At 53.2% G+C, this 20,493-nt stretch overlaps 2 protein-coding genes across 2 annotated transcripts; both read left to right on the top strand.

Moving 5' to 3' along the window:
• The first annotated feature begins 836 nt into the window (after positions 1 to 836).
• Positions 837 to 6,630, top strand: LOC138811152 (delta(3,5)-Delta(2,4)-dienoyl-CoA isomerase, mitochondrial-like). Its single transcript, XM_069998797.1, has 10 exons — positions 837 to 927; positions 1,299 to 1,503; positions 1,656 to 1,744; positions 4,229 to 4,353; positions 4,433 to 4,481; positions 4,658 to 4,722; positions 5,486 to 5,556; positions 5,644 to 5,715; positions 5,970 to 6,120; positions 6,362 to 6,630. Exons 1-10 carry the CDS (start codon positions 888 to 890, stop codon positions 6,464 to 6,466), a joined length of 972 nt encoding a protein of 323 aa, XP_069854898.1. The 5' UTR covers positions 837 to 887; the 3' UTR covers positions 6,467 to 6,630.
• Positions 6,631 to 7,804: 1,174 nt separating this feature from the next.
• Positions 7,805 to 16,616, top strand: LOC138811151 (galectin-4-like). The gene is made up of 10 exons (XM_069998796.1): positions 7,805 to 8,020; positions 8,294 to 8,382; positions 9,627 to 9,831; positions 12,196 to 12,315; positions 15,080 to 15,106; positions 15,234 to 15,284; positions 15,419 to 15,448; positions 15,638 to 15,726; positions 16,078 to 16,243; positions 16,389 to 16,616. Exons 1-10 carry the CDS (start codon positions 7,976 to 7,978, stop codon positions 16,533 to 16,535), a joined length of 969 nt encoding a protein of 322 aa, XP_069854897.1. The 5' UTR covers positions 7,805 to 7,975; the 3' UTR covers positions 16,536 to 16,616.
• The last annotated feature ends 3,877 nt before the right edge of the window (positions 16,617 to 20,493 follow it).

Below are 20,493 nucleotides of genomic sequence, written 5' to 3'. Positions count from 1 at the left end.
AAAAAAAAAAAAGGTTTCTTCTGCTCTTGGGTAATACTTTCTTCCAAAAGCATTCACTTCCTGAACTTAGTATTCAAAAAAGCAGAGAGTGGTTCCATGGCAGAGTTCCTTGCCTACTGTGCTGGTGGCCCTGGACCATAATTTATTTTTTATTTATTTATTTCTGGGTCATGGGGCCTGGACTTGGCCTGGGTGCTGTCCCTCAGCACCATCAGCTCAAGGCTAGTGCTCTACCACTTGAGCCCCAGCTCCACTTCAGGCTTTTTCTGCTTATGTGGTGCTGAGGAATTGAACCCAGGGCTTCATGCATGCAAGGCAAGTGCTCTACCACTGAGCCACCTTCCCAGCCTCTTGGGCCGTACTCTTAAGCATCACACACACACAAAACCAGAACACCTCAGAGTGAGCACCTGCCTTCAGCCTCCTGCAACCAGCAGCCTTGAACTAGCCACTGGAATGCTGTGGGGAGTTGGCACAGTCCTGAGGCTGGCGACCAGCACCTCCTCGCAGCACAGCTCGTCCCTGCTCTTCTTAGTTGAACTTGCGCGAGGATAAACTCACTTAGCAGCAACTGCGCTGTGGCCTTCGTGTCCTTGCTCAAACAGCGCAGTGCTGAACTTTATGCGGAATTGGCCCCCTGGCGGTGAGACACGGGCCCAGGCCAGGTGCCCAGTGGGGCAAAGGGTTCCTTCCCGAGCTCCCTTCCAAGCACGCCAGAGAACTCCCAACGCCACTTCCGGCTGCCCTTAGTTAAGATGGCGGGCGCAGGGGCGTCACTGAGGCTTGGGCTGCGGCTTCTATGCCCTTGCCCAACATGGCGGATTTCGTCCCGCCCCTCGGCTTCCGCCCCTCAGCTTAGTTTGTTGACAGTCCTGACGACCGCAGCGATGGCGGTTTCTCGCGCAGTCCGCGACCTGTGGCTGAGGCGTAAGTCACCCCCTGTCCTCTGGGGGGTCCACCGAGGAGAGGCCTATGCGGAGGCAGCAAAAGGGCCCGTGCGCTGCCTAACGCAGGGGTCTGCGGAGGCTCCCAACTCGAGAGAACTCCCCAACTCCAGAAGCCTGGGTCTTTGCAATCTGGGGGCCCTGACAGCTCGTCGCCCCCGGGCCTGGCTCAGCCCACCGTCCACGGTCTCAAGTAGTCTCAGACTCAGCCCACTGCCAAGCACCGCAGTCCTCAAACCCGAGTCCCCCCCGACCCTGGGCTCTGCGGACTTCGTGTTCTCCAGGCCAGGCTCCCCGAGACACGTGCATCCCCATTCTGGCGTCTCCAGGGCTCCTCTTCCCCTCTGTCCCCAGGACTGGCAGCGCCCACGCAGCTGGGCTTCCACCTCAGCCCTCGCCCCCTGAGCTCCTCCGCACACCAGGCCTCCAAGGCAGCCCCCTCGGAAGCCTCGGACCACAGCTACGAGTCCCTGCAGGTGACCTCGGCTGGGACACACGTCCTCCACGTGCAGCTGAACAGGCCTGACAAGAGGAATGCCATGAACAAGGCCTTCTGGAGGTGCGGGCTGCACATCCTGGAGGCCTTCCTGCAGGTGGAGGCGGGGCTGGGGCACCAGGCCTGGCTGGCCTTGGAGGACAGACAGATGGACTTGAGGGTGGGGCAGTCCCACTGCTGTGCTTACTGGCTCTTCCCTCCTTGCTCCTCCACAGGGAGATGGTGGAATGCTTCAACAAGATAGCCAGGGACTCCAACTGCAGGGCTGTGGTGGTCTCGGGTGCAGGAAAAATGTTCACTTCAGGTACCTTCTCCTCCCCAGGCGCTCCTGGTCCTGGCGGTATGGCAGTGCTTCTAATTGAGGATTTTAGGCAGCTCTAACTTGTGATTTGAACCTCTTGTTCAAGCATCCAAATCAAAGGCTTGCTGGGTAAAACTTAGTGCTTAGTGGAAAATACTTGCCTGATAGCTGTGGCCTGGGGTTCCATCCCCAGCACTCTAGGAAAAATGAAAAGGAAGGCATGAAGGCTGAGGGCTCAGGCAGACCCCACCTCTGCACCTGTCCTTGTCCCCCTACCTTGTGGGGCCCTGATGTGAAGAAAATGGAGAGAAGCTGAACACCTGCTCAGCAGGATGCTGTGGGGTGAATGGAAGGAGGTGATACTTGTGTGACGTCAGTATTCAGCACCCACCTTAATCTAGACAAACCATTTGTTATGTGGCTGTGTGACAATAGCAGCAATCTGATTAATGATGCAATCTAGAGGTTCCCAGGAGAACAAGCTGGGGCCCGTTTTCTGCACTGATCTCATCTGACTGTGGGGCCTGCGCACTGGGGCTCTGCGTTTCAGGGAGTTGCAATTGTGGGTGTTCAAGGAGAACCAGAAAAGCCAGCCAGAGTAGGCTTAGGAAGTTGCCCATGAGGCTGGTCCTGGGAACCAGGCCAATGAGTCACCAGGGTTTCTTAGACTTGTTGTGGGTGCCAAGAGCTGCCAGCAGGCTGGGGCAGGCTACCCCGGTCCTGCTGAACAGAGGACTTGCTAAGGATGCTCTGTGAAGTCATTGCATGCCTGGACCCTGCCTTGTGCTGCCCAGATGCAACTCCTCCACCCTGCAGCCCAGTTGCTCCCTGGAGTGTTTCAATAGCCTGGTGTAGAGAAGCTACCCCTGGTCCAGATTCAGGCCCAGCCAAGGTGGTGCAGGGAGTCTGTCATACCCACCTGTCACTTGCGCAAGCCTGCTGTCTCCTGAACCTGCCTCCACAGACAGCAAAGCCTGTGGATCAGGACTGGCTCAGAGTGGGAGAGACTTCTTAAGTTGGCAGTGACATGTTAGGGGTCAAGGAAAGGATGAAGAGGAGAGAAGAGATACACATGATCTCCTTCCATCCCCTCCCTGACCCTGACGTTCATGTCTGCCTTATAACTCCAGCCCTGTAGGCCTTTCTGTGAGGCTGCTCACCCAGGCCAGGAGCATTCCAACCACAGGGCCTTTGCACTGGCTGTTTCTGGCATTTTCCATTCTCAATCCTGATGAGTCTATGCTCCCTTCATGTCCTTCAGGTCTCTCACTGAGGACATTAGACAGGGTAACAGCCTCCCCGCTGACCCCCACACACAGGCACATGATATCATGTTTTACTTGTTGTTGAAATGGGGACTCAGAAAGATGTAGCCTAGGGTAGCCTCTAACTCCGGATCCTCCTCCTGCCTCCGCCTCCCTCTAGGGCTGGGATTACAGGCCTATGTCACATTGCTCTAGTCAAAACGTGTGTGTGTGTGTGTGTGTGTGTGTGTGTGTGTGTGTGTGTGTGTGTGTGTGTTGTTCCTGGCTTAAACCAGAGACCTCTACTATGGCTCTGTGGAGCCAGGACCTCTTCTGGCCATCAGATAGGAACACACAGTTTCAGGCTAGAACTCATGGTCTTGCCCACACTGGGCAGCTTCTCTACCATTGAGCCACACTCCAGCTGAACCAGTCATACAGCGCAGTCCAGGCCTTGAATCTGAGCACTCAGGAGCCAGAGGTGGAGGGTCAAGAGTTCTAGGCCTGAACCCTAGTGAACCCTGTCTCAAAAGATAAAAACATAACTGAGCCAAGCGCTGGTGGCTCACGCCGCCTGTAATCCTAACTACTCAAGAGGCTGAGATCTGAAGATCACGGTTCAAAGCCAGCCGGGGCAGGAAAGTCCGTGAGACTCATCTTCAATTAACCACCAGAAAAACGGAAGTGATGCTGTGGCCCAAGTGGTAGAGCGCTCGCCTTGAGCTGAAGAGCTGAGGGACAGCATTCAGGCCTCGAGTTCAAGCCCTACAACTGACAATAAAACAAAAACACATAATTAAGCAAGAAAGAAAAACAGAAGAAAAGTCAGATTCATGGTTATGGTGATTATCTGGAAGTTAGAGGCACAACATTCGCTCCATATCCAGAACCCCCATCTCAGGAAACAACTTTGCAGACTCAGTGTCTCGCCCTCACCTGCTTCCCAGACCACCAGTGTGACCTCAGGCCAGTGTATAACCTCTCCATGCCTTAGTTTCCCTGTGGGTGAACTGGAACCACTTGTAGGACCTGCCAAGATTCTGTGAAGACAGAGTGAAGGCTCAGTAGGAGCAGACCTCTTTATCTCTCCATGCCATGTCTCCCTAAGCTCTAAGCAAGTTGTTTTCTGCTGTGGCTGGTACAATCATTTTGCTTGGATCTGAGTCCTGGCAGGGTGAGGGGGTGCTGGGAGGCTATGTGAGCACCTCCTCTTCCCTCATTCCCCCCCCCCACTCCTGGCCAGGAATCGACCTCATGGACATGGCTTCAGAACTGTTGCAGCCCGAGGGAGACGACGTGGCCCGCATCAGCTGGTACCTCCGTGACCTCATCACCCAGTACCAGAAGACCTTCAGCGTCATTGAGAAGGTGACTCTGAGCACAGCAGGGCAGCAGCTCCTCTGCCCACTGCCCTCAGCCCTGACCCCAGCCCTGCCTTCCCTTCCAGTGCCCCAAACCTGTGATCGCTGCCATCCACGGCGGGTGCATTGGTGGAGGTGAGTGTGCCTCCCCCTCTCCCCTGGGCAGGGGTGGGGCTGAGGCCGCCCCTCCCTCAGCCAGGGCCTCCACTCTCAGCTCTCTGCTGCTGAGCCTGGGGCCCTGCATGCGGCCATGACTGGGGAGCAGGGCCAGACTCTTTCCCTCTGCATTATCCCTGGCCTCTTCCTTCCAGGTGTGGACCTCATCACTGCCTGTGACATCCGCTACTGTGCCCAGGATGCTTTCTTCCAGGTCAAGGTGAGTCTCCCTGAGCTCCTGCCTTCCGGGACCCCCACAGTGCTGACTAGAGAGTGGCACACCTGTCAGAGCAGGGACCACGTGTGTGGAGGGAGCAAGCCCTGAGGGCTTCACGGCAGAGGAGTCAGAGTGGCCCTTCCAAAGTGAGGCTCAGGAGACAGGCAGGGTAGCACACAGCTGTCATCCTGGCACTTGGGAGGTGGAGGCAGAAAGACTGGAGTTCTAGGTTAATCTGGGCCACATGGCAGGACCTTGCCTCTCCAAACCAAGAGCTGGGGATTTGGTTTAGTGGTAGAGCACTTGGCTGGCATGTGCAGGACCCTGAAGTCTGTCCCCAGCACCATGGAGGGGATGTGTATGTGAGACTGCCATGGAGAAAATCTGGCAGGTGTTCAGGGAGGTGAGGAGTGACGGGGCAGGGGGCACAGGCAGTGTGGCTGTCAGACCACACTGGAGGTCCAGAGAGACAGGAGGAAGCCAGGTGCAGGGTGGGACCAGGAAGGAGAGAAGGAGAGAGAGAAGAGGGGGGAGGGGGAAAGCAGTGTCTCCCGAAAAGTGGGGTCAACCTGAAGAGCTCACTGTAAAGAACCAGGAGGTCTCCTGGGAAAAGGAGGCTCCAGGAACTGGCTGGGGTCAGCATTTTAGAGGAGTTGGAGGTATTCAGGGGGTGCAGAAATGGCGTGGTGGGGGGGGACGGACGGCTCTTCAGTTCTAGCCTTGAGCTTGTGTTGGAGCAAATAATGACAGTCCCACTGCTCACCAGGAGGTGGACATAGGCCTGGCCGCTGATGTGGGGACGCTGCAGCGGCTGCCCAAAGTCATTGGGAATCAGAGGTGAGAGGGGGGCAGCGGGGAGGACTGTGGGGTTCCCCCCCCCGCCCCAGGCCACAGGATAGCCTGGTGTGCCCTCCCTTTCCACAGCCTGGTCAACGAGCTGGCCTTCACCGCCCGCAAGATGATGGCAGACGAGGCGCTGAGCAGTGGACTGGTCAGGTAATGGGGGCTGAGGAAGGAAGAAGGCAAGGACCAAGGATAGGGCTGGGGGCGGGGCCTGAGGACAAGGAGGGCAGGGGCAGAGCATGGGGGTGTGCAGCCATGCCATGGGGGGGGGGCGAGTCCCTCTCTTCCCATCCGAGATCAAGGGTGTCTCCCTGCGAGTGTGGCAGGGGAGGGAGGGGAAAGTCCACGCCTGGTGGGATGGGGGTCCACACGGAGAGCCTCACCTGCCCTTCTGATTCCTCTCGAAGCCGCGTGTTCTCGGACAAGGAGGCCATGCTGGACGCAGCCTTCGCGCTGGCGGCTGAGGTGTCGAGCAAGAGCCCAGTGGCCGTTCAGAGCACCAAGGTCAACCTGCTCTACTCGCGGGATCACCCGGTGGACATGGCACTGGACTACGTGGTGAGCTTCGGCTTCAGCCAATCACTGTGCTCCTAGCCCCACGAGGCCTCCACCAATCACCTCACTTCCCACTCCTGGTGCTGCTCCACCAATCAATGCACTCCCTGTTCCCTACCCCGCCCCCACCCAGCCCTCCTCCAATCACGGCGTCCCTGCCTGGCCAATTGGGGCTCAGGGGCGGGCTGGTGCCTGCCTCACCCTCAGATTGGTGTTCACTAGGTGTCGCCTTCCCCCTCCGCAGGCCTCCTGGAACATGAGCATGCTGCAGACCCAGGACATCGTGAAGTCGGTGCAGGCGGCCATGGAGAAGAAGGACCTGAAGAGCATCACCTTCTCCAAACTCTGAGCGCCAAGCCCGTCTCCACACCCAGTGCCTGCCTCCTCCTCTATAATGGGAGGATTCAGGACAGGCCTCTAGTGCCTTCCGAGCACTCTCAAGCCTTATCTTTATGACCCTCATTTCTACCCAGGCCCTTATCTTCACTAAGAACAATAAAGTTCTGGAGAGAACCTGGCTTCATTACTGGAGTGGAGGGGGGCGGGGGGAATTGGAGACCCAGGGGTCTCCCAGGAAGGCAGCTGTGAAATTGGGGATAGAGGTTCTTTTGCTTTTCTGAGACAAGGTCTCATTATATATAACATAAGGTAGCCTGGAACTCGAGATCCCCTTGCCTTAGCCTCCTGAGTGCTGAGATTACAGAGATGAACCACCATACACAGCCAATGATGAGATCTGACCAATTGAAGACTGTTTAGGAAGAGCAGGAAGTCTTAAGAGGTGGAGTCCTTGGCTGGCGTCCTTCTGGGTGTGGAAGGCCATCCTTGCTCCCCCTATTCTTGGACTGACAGTGCCCAACCCACCTGGCCCCTGTCCTATTTATAGTCAGTGCAGTGCTGGAGTCTGCTGGGCACACCCAGATAGAAAGTAGCAGAGGCAGCCAGGCGCCAGTGGCTCACCCTGTCATCCTAGCTATTCAAGAGGCTGAGATCTGAGGATCGATGTTCAAAGCCAGTCCAGGCAGGAAAGTCTCCGTGAGACTCTTTTTTTTTTTTTTTTTTGCTGGTCATGAGGCCTGAACTCTGGGTCTGGGCACTGTCCCTCAGCTCTTCAGCTCAAGGCTAGTGCTCTACCATTGGAGCTACAATGTCACTTCTGGCTTTTTCTGTTTATGTGGTGCTGAGGAATCGAACCCAGGGCCTCATGCTTGCAAGGCATGCACTCTACCGCTGAGCTACCTTCCCAGCCCCTCCATGAGACTCTTATCTCCAATGAACCACCAGAAAACTGGAAGTGGCATTGTGGCTCAAGTGGTAGAGTGTTAGCCTGGAGCTGAAGTGCTGAGGGACAGCACCCAGGCCCAGAGTTCAAGCCCCACGACTGGAAAAAGAAAACAAAAACAAAAACAAAAACCTTTTCACTCCAGCCACCCATGTGCTCTAAACCCCTGTCCCTAGGTCATAATGTGAGAGCTGGAGGTGAATGTGGGTACTTTGCTGTGTCTCCAGCTCTTATCTCCTTCCATTACCCACCTGTGCAGCCACTCCTGCAGCCCCGCCCTGCCCACCTTCTGTCCCCTCCCTCTGCCAACAGACTTCGGGCAGGGCTTTATGGTCTCTGATAAGGCTCTGGCAAGGCCAAAGTCCATCATTGGCCCTCTTTGCATGAGGCCCCAGTGTGGCAGTAAGGGCTAGGAAGTGAGGTGCACCCTCAGGATTCTAACCTAGGGACCTGGTGACCCCTTCCCTGCCAGCCACTCCCTTCACTGTGCTATAAGGGTCAGCAGCCACAGTTCACTGCTCCCCATTCCTGCAACAACACTCCTCCTAGGACCAGCCACCAGCCTAGCCTCTTGAGATGGCCTTTGTCCCGGCACCGGGCTACCAGCCCACCTACAACCCGGTAAGCCCCCCTCCCCACCAATTCACCCCACATTCATCCTCGGTGTGTGGGAGAAGTATCCCAAGACTTCCTCAGGCCTGATTCATCCTGAACTGAGGCTAAGGTTTGATTTCCACCCACAGTGGCGTTCAGGCCATTTTGGGTCCCCATCTCATCCTCATGCTTCCTCTCCCTTGTTTAGGGGGACACTGGAGTGGGAGGGGCTTCTCAAAGAGGGAGAGGGGTTGTAGCAGGCAGGCTGCCTCTGAGGTCCCTTGATATCCCTCTCTACAGACGCTGCCCTACAACCAGCCCATCCCAGGTGGGCTCAGCGCTGGCATGTCCGTGTATATCCAGGGAGTAGCAAAAGAGAACATGAAACGGTGAGACTCTCCCAGAGTGCCAGCCAGGGCACCACAGGCCATTTGCATGACGCCACCTTTTTCCTTCCTGGTTACCAGGGCTGGTGGGATGGATGTGTAGAATGCACTGGAACTTGGCCATCCTCATGCTACCCTTAGGCTTTGTGTGATGGTGGCCTGCAAGGCCTAAGAGTCCAGGAAGGAAAAGATGGAAGAAGGGTTAATGGGGAAGGGGCGGGGAGGGGGGGGTACCAGGCAGCTTGGTAGTCAGATCAGCTGTGTGCAGGTGTATGCTTTGGGACTGCAGGGGCCTGGAGGGCTCACCCAAGAGATTACAGGTATAGTGATGCATGCCTGTAATTCCAGCACTCAGGAGGCTGAGGCTGGAGGATTGAGAGATTCAAACCAGCCTGGACTACATAGTGAGACACTATCTCAAGAGAAAAGAGACAGAGCTACAAAGAAAGAGGATGTTGGACGTGAAATGAGATTTTTTTTCTTGCTATTGTGGTTTTGTGCTGGTACTGGGGTTTGAACTCAAAGGCCTTATGCATTTGCGTTGGTTCAATGCTAGTGCTCTACCACTTGAGCCACAGATTCACTTCTGGCTTTCTAAAAGAAATTCATTTATGCTGATCCTTGAGCCTTGAACTCAGGACCTGGGTGCTGTCTCTGAGGTTTTCTGCTCAAAGATAGTGCTCTACCATTTGAGCTACATCTCCACTTCCAGCTTTTCAGTAGTTAATTGGATATAAGAGTCTCAGGGACTCTCCTACTCGGCTAGCTTTGAACTCCTGTCCTCAGATCTCAGCCTCCTGAGTACCTAGGATTACAGTCATGAACCACCCACAACTAGCAGATGTCCAGCTTTTTTTGTTTTTTGCTGGTTAATTGGAGATAAGCGTCTAATGGCCATTCTTTAGATCTCAGCTTCTCTAGTAGTAGCTGGGATTACAGGCATGAGTCACCAGCACCTAACTTGGAAGTGAGAGCTTTGAAAACATGAATCTAGATTGATGCAAGTGCTGTGTCCAAATCCCCAGCTCTGTCACCCAGATTCAGAGGACTACTGTTCTTCTCTGTGCTTCTGTTTTCCAACTGTAAATGAGACAATTGTTAGGATTCAATGTGCAAAAGAATACAAAACAGTACTGGGCCAGCACCTCCGCTCCACCCAGGGCATGAAGGTCCAGGTCAGTAAACTATGGGCCAGGCTGAGGCAGGGGGAGGTGACCCCCCAGGAACCAGCCCTTTATGTCCATCAGATTCCAGGTGAACTTCATGGTGGGACAGGACCCGGGGGCTGATATTGCCTTCCACTTCAACCCCCGCTTCGATGGCTGGGACAAGGTGGTGTTCAACACGAAGCAGGGTGGCCAGTGGGGCAACGAGGAGAAGAAGAGGAGCATGCCCTTTAGCAAGGGCACCCACTTCGAGCTGGTGTTCATGGTGCTGGATGAACACTACAAGGTCTGTCCCTTGGGACTCCCCTCTTTCTTCCTCTGTGCCCTCTGTCTTTCCTTCCAGCCTTCCCTCCCTCCCTCCCTCCCTCTTCCCTCCCTCCCTCCCTTCCTTTCTTTATTTTTTGTCAGCCATGGGTTTGAACTCGGGATCTAGGCAATGTCCCTGAGGTCTTTTTGTTCCAGGCTAGCACTCTACCACGTTGAGCCACAGCTCCACTTCCAGTTTTCTGGTCGTTCATTGGACTTAAAAGTCTCATACGGGGCTGGGAAGGTGGCTCAGTGGTAGAGTGTTTGCCTAGCATGCATGAGACCCTGGGTTCAATTCCTCAACACCACATAAGCAGAAAATCCAGAAGTGGCGCTGTGGCTCAGCCTTGAGATGAAGAGCTGAAGGACAGCACCCAGGCCCAGAATTCAGGCCCCATGACCCAAAACAAACAAACAAAAAAGAGAGTCTCATAGACTTTCCTGCCCCCCCCCCCCCCCTCCAGCAGGCTTTGAACCATGATCCTTAGATCTCAGCTTTCTGGGTAGCTAGGATGACAGGTGTGAGCCACCAGTACCTGGCTTTTCTTTTCTTTTTGTGTGTGTGCTTGTGAATTGGTACTGGAACTTGAACTGAGGGCCTAGGCACTGTCTCTTGACTTTTTCAAGCAAGGCCAATGCTTACCAACTTGTACCACACTCCACTTCTGGCCTTTTGCTGGTTCATTGGAAATAAGAATCGCAAGGACTTTCCTGCCTGGGGTTAGCTTCCAACCTGGATCCTCCATCTGGCTCCTGAGGCGTCTAATTCATGTGATGCATATAATCATGCCATCCTGAGGGTACTGAGAAAATGTGGAATTTTGCTGTGTGCTATCAGAACTCTCTGGACACACAAGGGAAGCATGAAGAACTAGGGTCTCCCACATACTGAGATTTGGGGACCCTCAAGGTTCCTCCCCTTCATCTCTCCCACACACACCTCTCTCATGTTATCTAAAAGCAGATCTTATCTGGGTGCTGGTGGCTCATGCCTGTCATCCTAGCTAGTCAGGAGACTGAAATCTGAGAATCATGGTTCAAAGCCAGCCCAGGCAGGAAAGTCCATGAGACTCTTATCTCCAATAAACCACCAGAAAACTGGAAGTGGTGCGGTGGCTTGATAGAGCGCTAGCCTTGAACTGAAGAGCTCTGGGACAGTGCCCAGGCCCTGAGTTCAAGCCCCAGGACCAAAAAAAAAAAAAAAAAAAAAAAAAGCAGATCTCACACAAACATCATTGTATCCATAAATATCTCCATTAATTAATTAATTGTTGTTTATTTTTCTGCACCACTCCTGGGGCTTGAACTCAGGACCTATGCTGTCCCTTAACTTTTTTGCTCAAGGCTAATGCTCTTACGACTTGAGCCATGTGTCCACTTTCAGCTTTTTGCTGGTTAATTGGAGATGAGAGTCTCACAGACTTTTCTGCCCAGGGCTGGCTTTGAATTGTGATCCTCAGATCTCAGCCTCCTGAATAGCTAGGATGACAGGCATGTACCACCACTGCCCAGTTTGCTTTGTTTTCTTTGTTTTAATGAGACAAGGTCTGGCTATATAGCCCAGGCTGACCTTGAACTTTCCATTCTCCTGCTCCACCTCCCCATTACCAAGATGGTAGTTTCAAGTTCACCATGCCTGACTTCAGAGTCACATATGCCCAAGTCTTTTTTTTTTGGTCGGCCGTGGGGCTTGAACTCTGGGCCTGGGCGCTGTCCCTCAGCTCTTCAGCTCAAGGTGAGCGCTCTACCACTTGAGCTACAGCGCCACTTCCGGTTTTCTGATAGTTTATTGGAGATAGGAGTCTCACGGTCTCTCCTGCCCGGGCTGGCTTTGAACCGAGATCCTCAGATCTCAGCCTCCTGAGTAGCTAGGATTACAGGCGTGAGCCACCAGTGCCCGGCTTGCCCAAGTCTTATCACTATCACTGGAGGCCTGATGGCACAGTCATGCTGGGGACACAAGGCTGAGCTTTACACTCTCATATGCCCGGCAGTTTCTCATCCTCCCCAGGCCCTTCCCTCAGATCACAAATGCAGGGAAGGGAAGGCTCAAAGCTGGGCACTGTGGATCACACCTGTCATCCTATCTACTCAGGAGGCTGAGATCTGAGGATCACAGTTCAGAACCAGTCTGGGTGGGAAAGACTCTTATCTCTAATGAACCACAAGAAAACCAGAGGTGGAGCTGTGGCTCAAAGTGATAGAGTGCTAGCCTTGGGCACAAATACTCAGGGATAGTGCTGAGGACCTGAGTTCAAGCCCCAGGACACAAAAACAAAAGATCACATGTCTCCCTTCCCTGGATGTTGGCACTGACTCTCCACACTTTGGCTCTGCCCTGCAGGTAGTGGTCAATGGGACGCCCTTCTACGAGTACGGGCACCGGCTGCCCCTGCAGATGGTCACCCACCTGCAGGTGGATGGGGATTTGGAGCTACAGTCCATCAACTTCCTTGGAGGGCAGGTATGTGCTGTTTCCACCCTTCCTCAATCCTTCCACCCTGTCATCCATTGCCCATGCCTACTCTGTGCCATTGTCTTTCTAGGGGCTTCCCAAGGAACTCCATGGTGGCTAAAGTGGTTCACCTGGAAGACAGACATATCCTCAAATTAGTCATAGCCCCAGAAGTCAGGATCAGGGTGGGGAGAGTTAGGGGTGAGTTGGGGAGAGGCAGATGGAGCCTGAGGCACAGGAGCAGGTGTGCAATCTGAATGAGAAACTGAAGGTAAGGAGTAAAAAATTCCTGAACAGCAGGGTACTGGTGATATCATCCTAGCTACTCAGGAGGCTCAGATCTGAGGATTGTGGTTTGAAGCCAGTCCTGGCAAGAAAATCCGTGAGATTCTTATCTCCAATGAACTCTTCAGAAAAGGCCAGAAGTGGGGCTGTGGTTCAAGTGATAGAACACTATCCTTGAGCAAAACAGCTCAGGGACACAGGGATCTTTCTTTTTTTTTTTTTTTTTTTGGTTGGTTGTGGGGCTTGAACTCTGGGCCTGGGCGCTGTCCCTCAGGTCTTCAGCTCAAGGCGAGCACTCTACTACTTGAGCCACAGCGCCACTTCCGGTTTTCTGGTGGTTTATTGGAGATAGGAGTCTCACGGTCTCTCCTGCCCGGGTTGGCTTTGAATCTCGATCCTCAGATCTCAGCCTCCTGAGTAGCTAGGATGACAGGCGTGAGCCACCAGCACCCGGCTAGGGACACAGGGATCTGAGAGTGGCTCATGCCTGTCATCCTAGCTACTCAGGAGGCTCAGATCTGAGGATGGTGGTTTGAAGCCAGCCTAGGCAGGAAAACCCATAAAACTCTCATCTTCAATAAACTACCCAGAAAAGCCTGAAAGTAGAGCTGTGGCTCAACTAGTAGAGCACTAGCCTTGAGCACAAAGAGCTAAGGGATGGTGCCCAAGCCCTGAGTTCAAGTCCTAGTACACACACACAGATTTACACACACACACACACACACACACACACACACGGATTGTGAAGCGCATATTACGAAATGACCTTAGTCACTAGGGACACAATGTCACAGTGAATTGTCAGGACACGCCTTTAGTGGAGAAGCCATTCCTTGGTATCAGAGGCTGGCAGGGTATACTGGGCACCCCACCCATCAGGTAGTGTAGATGGCACAGTCATCTGACAGCTGAGCCACAGTGAACTCCAGTGGTCTTGAAACTGTACTCCAGGTACAGAGACAACAAAGAGTCTCCAACTTGGACACTCCAATATCACCATGTCCAGAAGCCTTGGGGGTGTGGTAGAGCAGTGCTATAGAGTGGTAGAGCAGGCAAAAGGCCTGGGATTCTACCCTCAGCATTGTACAAATGAACAGAGTGGCAAAGTTCAAAATATCTGCTTAAGCCTGGCGCTGGTGGCTCCTGCCTGTCATCCTACCTACTCAGGAGGCTGAGATCTGAGGATTGCAGTATGGAGCCAGCCTGAGCAGGAAAGTCTGTGAGACTCTTATCTCCAATAAACCATTAGAAAACCAGAAGTAGCGCTATGGCTCAAGCCATAGAGCACTTGCCTTGAGCTGAAGAGCTGAGGGATAGTGCCCAAGCCCAGAGTTCAAGCCCCATGACTGACAAAAAAGAAGAAGAAGAAGAAGAAGAAGAAGAAGAAGAAGAAGAAGAAGAAGAAGAAGAAGAAGAAGAAGAAGAAGAAGAAGAAGAAGAAGAAGAAGAAGAAGAAGAAGAAGAAGAAGCAGCAGCAGCAGCTCAGGGATAGCATTCAGAGTTCAAGCCCCAGGACCAGCAAAAAAAAAAAAAAAATCTGCTTATTTGTCCACAGTTGAATAAGTACACACACGGATATCAGAACATGTAAGCTCAGAGCTCGATTTTCCTGCCTGGGCTGGCTTTACACCCTCAGATCTCAGCTTACTGGGCTGGGAATCTGGCTTAGTGGTAGAGTGCTTGCCTAGTATGCATGAAGCCTCAGTACCATATAAATGGAAAAAGCTGGGAATGGCACTGTGGCTCAAGTGGTAGAGTGTTAGCCTTGAGCAAAAAGAAGCTCAGGGACAGTGTCCAGGCCCTGAGTTCATCTCCAGGACTGGCAAAAAAAAAAAGCAAAAACAAAAAAGATCTCAATTTACTGAGTGACTGGGACTACAGGAGTAGTCCCAACATGGGCTAGGTGCACTTCTGATGGGACAGACGGGAAGAATGAGGGATCAGAAGAACAGAAAGAGGGAACAAAGAAAAGAACGTACTAGGCTTTGTCCTAAAAGCTCGGGGCTCACAGGCACTGGTGATCCTTAAAGAAGTCAGGGTTGGGCTGGGATGTAGCTCAGTGGCAAAAGCACTTGCCTAGCAAGTGCAACATCCTGGGTTCGATCCCCAGTACCAAAAAAAAGACAAAAAAAAAAAAAAAAGAATCCGCCTTTTGGGGCTGGGAAGGTGGCTCGGTGTAGAGTGCTTGCCTTGCAAGCCTGAGGCCCTGGGTTTGATTCCTCAGCACCATATAAGCAAAAAGAAAAAAAAAAGCTGGAAGTGGTGCTGTGGCTCAAGTGGTAGAGCGCTAGCCTTGAGCTGAAGAGCTGAGGGACAGCGCCCAGGCCCAGAGTTCAGGCCCCACAACCGGACCCCCTCCCAAAAAAAAAGAAGTCAGGGTCCCCTCCGAGAATCAGGGTGGCATCTGGGGCAGAGCTTCCTCCACACCTTCCGGTCCTGAATTTGGGGGGGTTTCACTCATGTCCATGTTCTCTCTCTGTGCCCACAGAGACCTGTGACCACACCAGCTTATCCAGTAAGTACTTGAGGATGAGGAATGTCCCTAAGTTGGGGGATCAGTGGTCCAAGGGGTCATGGAAGGGTTAGAGGACCTCCCCCTAGAACCCTTCACCACCCCTGCTTTTTTCTGCCCATCTCTGTAGGGTCCTGGATTTGGTCCCGGATATGGTCCCCCACCAATGAGCAGTTTACCTGTAAGTGGCACAGTTAGATGGTCATTTTAGGGGGAGCTAGTCTAAAATTGGGGAGAATGGGGGAGCTGAGGCAGGGGTATGGCCAATGATTTGTGATCAATTATTGAATGATTCCTCTTTTCACCACTCCGCAGATCATGGAGGGACCTCCAACCTTCAACCCGGTATGGCATCCTGAAGGGGGTGGGGCGGTAGTAGATTGGGGAGCTGGTAAGACTCTGCAGGGTGGTGGGAGTAGAGATGTGGGGGGCAGGCTGGGCAGGAGTGAGGGTGGAGACTGGTTGGATTTGTGTCCAGGGATCAGTGGCTCCTGCAATCCCACAGGGGTTGAGGCTCCTTATTCTCTTCCATAGCCTGTGCCTTACACAGGGAGACTGCAGGGGGGACTTACGGCACGAAAAACCATCATCATCAAAGGCTACGTACCTCCTCATAGCAAGAGGTATGTCAGCACAGAACCTAGACAGAGGGAAATTTCTAGCCCTCCTCCCTCAGACCCAAGGATCCAGGTCCCAGCCTCCTCTAGGAGTCCAGGCTGGAGATCTCCTTCCTCAGACCCAGGGTTCAAACCAAGTCCACCTCCCTCAGAGCTAAACATCCAAACCAAGACCTCCTGCCTAGGACTCAGGAATCCAGACCCCAGGTCTCCTGCAGACTCAAACCCAGTCCTCCTCCCTCAGACCCAGGGGTCCACACCCCCGGCCTTCTCCCTCAGACCCAGGGGTCCAGGCGCCAGCCATCCTTCCCGGGCTGCAGGTGCTGGATTCCCACTGGACTCTCCCCTTGGTTTCAGCTTTGTCATCAACCTGAAGGTGAGCTCTTCTGGGGACCTGGCCCTGCACATTAACCCCCGCTTGGGCGAGAATGCTGTGGTCCGCAACAGCTTCCTCAATGGCTCCTGGGGCTCTGAGGAGAGGAAGCTTTCCTACAACCCCTTTGGTGCTGGCCAGTTCTTTGATGTGAGTCCGGAATCCCTGCCCTTCTTCCTGCTCTTGCAAGAGCCCTTGTCCAGTGGGCCCTCCCCTCCCCCACCTCTGTCCAGTGGGCCCTCCCCTCCCCCAGCCCTGTCCAGCAGGCTCACCCCTCCTCCACTCCCTCCCACAGCTGTCCATTCGCTGCGGCCTGGATCGCTTCAAGGTTTATGCCAATGGGCAGCACCTCTTCGACTTCTCCCATAGGTTCACCTCCTTCCAGAGGGTGGACATGGTGGAAGTTCAAGGTGATGTCACCTTGTCTTATGTCCAGATCTAAATCATTCCTGGGCACAACTCCTGGGAAAACAGAAAAATCCCCAGGACATGTTTCTGGGCCCTAATAAAATATCTGAGGGCATCTGTGTGTGTGTGTGTGTGTATGTGTGTGTGTGTGTGTGTGTGTCCATTCTTCTCCCTCAATATTCCTTCCTTCCTTAGGGGTCATTTATACTCCATCATTCTTCCAGCCAGCTGTCTGTCCATCACAGTAAATCTACGTACAATCCTGTATTACTGGTCCTTGCCTGTAATCCCTGCACCAGCCAGACTGAGGAAGAAGGATTAAAAATTCAGGATTTGGCTGGGGGTGCCTGTGGCCCACACCTGTAATCCTAGCCATTTAGGAGGCTGAAATCTAAGAATGAAATTGGGTTTAAAGCCAGTCCAGGCAAAAAAAGTTCTAGAGATTCTCATCTCCACTTAACCACCAAAAAGCCAGAAGTGGAGCTGTGGTCCAAGTGGTAGAGTATTAGCCTTGAATGAAAAACCCAAACAAGAAGACAAGGTCTTTAGTTCAAGTCCCAGGAACAGCACACACACAAAAAGTTCAAGATCAACCTAGACTTGAACCCAGTCCTCTTCCTACATAATGAATTGCAGGCCATCTCAGGTAAAAAGCAAGACCCTATCCCTACCCTCTCTGCCCCCTCAAAACAAAGCCAGACACTGATGGCTCACACCTGTAATTCTCACTACTTAGGAGGCTGAGATCTGAGAATCGAGGTTCAATGCCAGACCAAGCAGACAATCTCATCTCTAGTTATAAATACAATTTTAACTTTTATTTTGGGGGGGCTAGGAATGTGGTTTCATGGTAGAGTGCTTGCCTAGCATGCATGAAGCCCTGGGTTCAATTCTTCAGTACCACATACATAGAAAAAGCCAAAAGTAGTGCTGTGGCTCAAGTGGTAGAGTGCTACCCTTGAGCAAAAGAAGCTCAGGGACAGTGTCCAGGCTCTGAGTTTAAGCCCCAGGTCTGGCAAAAACAAAAGACAAAAACTTTTATTTTGGTGCCAGGACAGGCTTTTTGGTACCCAAATGTGGCTTTTTTTTTTTTCCACTCAAGGCTGACATTCTACCTCTTGAAGCTCAGCTCCACTTCCAGGTTTTGCTGATTAATTGGAGCCCAGAGTCTCATCGATTTTCTTTCCCCAAGCTGGCTTCAAACATCCATCCTCAGATCTCAGTCTCTTCATAGCTAGGATGACAGGCATGAGCCACTGATGGCCAGCTGTGCCCCAAGGTAGAAAACCTCAAGATTGCAAACAGGGGGACATCACAATGAACCCCAGATCCAGTCTCCACCCCTACATCTGCCATGACAAACTCCCCAATTTGGGGACCAGAACAAAAGAAAAAGGTGGCAAAGCAGATGGGAGGGGCAGGGACCCAGCTGGCCTAGGTTACTTACCCCTGCCTTCTACCCACCGCCCACAGCTGGCACAGACCCTGGCCCTGGGGCACAACTGGCAAGGCTGGGCCTGGCCCTCCTCCCCCTCCTCCTTCTGCCCTCCTCCCATGCTCCCTGGGGTCCCAGACACATTGTCCCTCACCCAGGCCAGGGTCCCACAGAAGGCCTCCCATGGGTCCCCAGCCAGCCTGGCACATGAGACTCCTGGCTCCCAGACACCCATCCACTGGTCCTGACAGGTCCCGCTGGGCTCAGCCTCAGCCTCAGCCTCCTGCCCAAGGCTGAGGACAGCGTCGACAGCCCCGCTCACCACTGCCCTCTGCTCACAGACACAGGAAACACAGTCCACAAACTGCCTCCCATGGACACCATGGCTGGGCCAGGGCTGGATCCCAGGCCCCAGCTGTGCCAGGACGGTGGGAGGCGAGGGCTCAGTGACCCCGGGGGTGATGGGGACTCAGGGGCTGCTGCCCTTCCCCAGGTCCTGGCTGGTTGGCTCCAGGCATGCATGCTCTAGCAGACATGGTAGGGAGCAGCAGGAGGGGCACACACAGGCCTGGGGCGGGGCGGGAAGCAGTTGGTCCTAGGTGCAACCTGCACAGCTGTGCTGCCCTGCTTCCTGCCCCCTCAGCTCCACATGCCTGTCCTCCCTCCCTCCCTGCCTCAGTCCCTGGACCACCCCCACCATCCTGCCAGCTGCTCCCTTGTTCCTGCTCAGTGATGACGGCGTACAAAGGGACATGGGTTAGCATATCCTAGACACCCAGACTAGGAACGGGACACAGGGAACTCTGCCCCAGCTCCATCTCCTCTTCTCTGCCTCCCAGACTCCACAAGAAGAACCAAGGAGAGGGGAAATCAGGGAGAAAGATGAAAGAAGTTTCTGGAAGCAGGCACAGGAAAGGGGGCAAGTTGAGCAATTCCCCACCCCCACCAAAGACACACACACACACACACACACACACACACAGAGGAGATTTCCCATCCCCACCCCCTCTCCTGTGCTCCTGCCCCACCCAGCAGGTGGCAAAGAGCCTGGGGCAGCTGCAGGCTGGGAGTGGAAAGTTGGGGTGGAGTCAGGAGACTTAGAGCAGGATCCATCTCTCTTCTCCCTAATTCTAGGCCTCCTAGCCAATCCCCTCCTTCCCCAAATTGCTCCCAGGTCTCCCAAGGGGAGGTTCAAGTCAGAGGAGAAGAGCTCTGAACAGGAGGTAAGGTGGTTGTATTTCTTTTGGGGATTGCACCTCATTCTACAGAGGAGAAAATGGAGGTTCAGAGACTGATGGTCTTTCAGACAAAGCCACAATGCAATAAAGGATCACAGCTTCAACCATTAAGGATCTTTTTTATTGAATATTTTATCAATAGAACTGAGCTGGTATGGTAGTACATACCTATAATACCAGCACTCTGGATCTAACCAGAGTCCTAGTTGAGGACAGAGTCCCTGGACATTGCAACATATTAGGTTCAACTACTTGCCCCAACATGTCAACTAAAGAAGTCATCATTGGTTGGTGGCTGGGGGCTCAAGCCTGTAATCTTAGCTACTAAAAAGGCTGAGATCTGAGGATTTCGGTTCAAAGCCAGCTGGGAAGAAAAGTCCGTGAGACTCTTATCTCCAGCTAACCACCAGAAAACCGGAAGTGGCACTATGGCTCAAGTGGTAGAGTGCTCACCTTGAGCAGAAGAGCTGAGGAACAGCACCCAGGCCCATAGTTCAAGACCCATGAGCAACAACAAAAAGATGATTAATCAGGGTAAGGTTGCTTCAGGAAGAGGAAGAGTAGGTCCTTCAACCCATCTTTAGGGCACTGACACCACGAAGTTTAGGTTTCAATAGAGGAAAAACTGCGGGAAGAATTGGTGCAGGGTTTGAGAAGTATGCATTGTTAAGCAGTTCTGGTCAAAGGTGTGGCCAGGCAGATGGCCTCGTCATCAGAAAACAAGCCTGGCCACTGCCTGCCATGTTGGACCCTTATCAGAAGATGTCATTTCCATCAGCCCTGTGGTTCCAGGAATCCCAGGGGAGATGCAGGAGATAATGGCTCAGAGCAAAAAGATGTAAACTGGGAACAGAGTAGCTCAGGCCTATAATCCTAATTACTCAGGAAGCTGAGGTCTGAGGATTGTGGTTCAAAGCCAGCCCAGGCAGGAAAGTCTATGGGACTCTTATCTCCAATTAACCACCAAGAGGCAGGAAGTAGAACTGTGGCTCAAGTGATGAGTGCTAAATTTGAATTAAAGAAGCTCAGATTACAATGCCCAGGCCCTGAGGTCAAGCCCTAGGACAAGAAAGAAAAGGATAGAGAGAGAGAGAGAAGGAGGGAGAGAGAGAGAGAGAAGGAGGGAAGGAGGGAGGGAAGAAGGAAGGAAGGAAGGAAGAAAGGAAGGGAGGGAAGGAGGGAGGGAGGGAGGGAGGGAAGGGAAGGGAAGGGAAGGGAAGGAAGATGCAAGCTGGGCATTGGTGCCTTGTGTCTCTAACCTAGTTACTCAGGAAGCTGAAATCTGAGGATCATGGTTTGAATCTAGCCTGGGCAGGAAA

This window comes from Dipodomys merriami, unplaced genomic scaffold (assembly GCF_024711535.1).
Source record: "Dipodomys merriami isolate MVZ:Mamm:240054 unplaced genomic scaffold, mDipMer1.0.p SCAF_52, whole genome shotgun sequence".
NCBI lineage: Eukaryota > Metazoa > Chordata > Mammalia > Rodentia > Heteromyidae > Dipodomys > Dipodomys merriami.
This window is presented reverse-complemented; position numbering and strand designations above follow the sequence as displayed.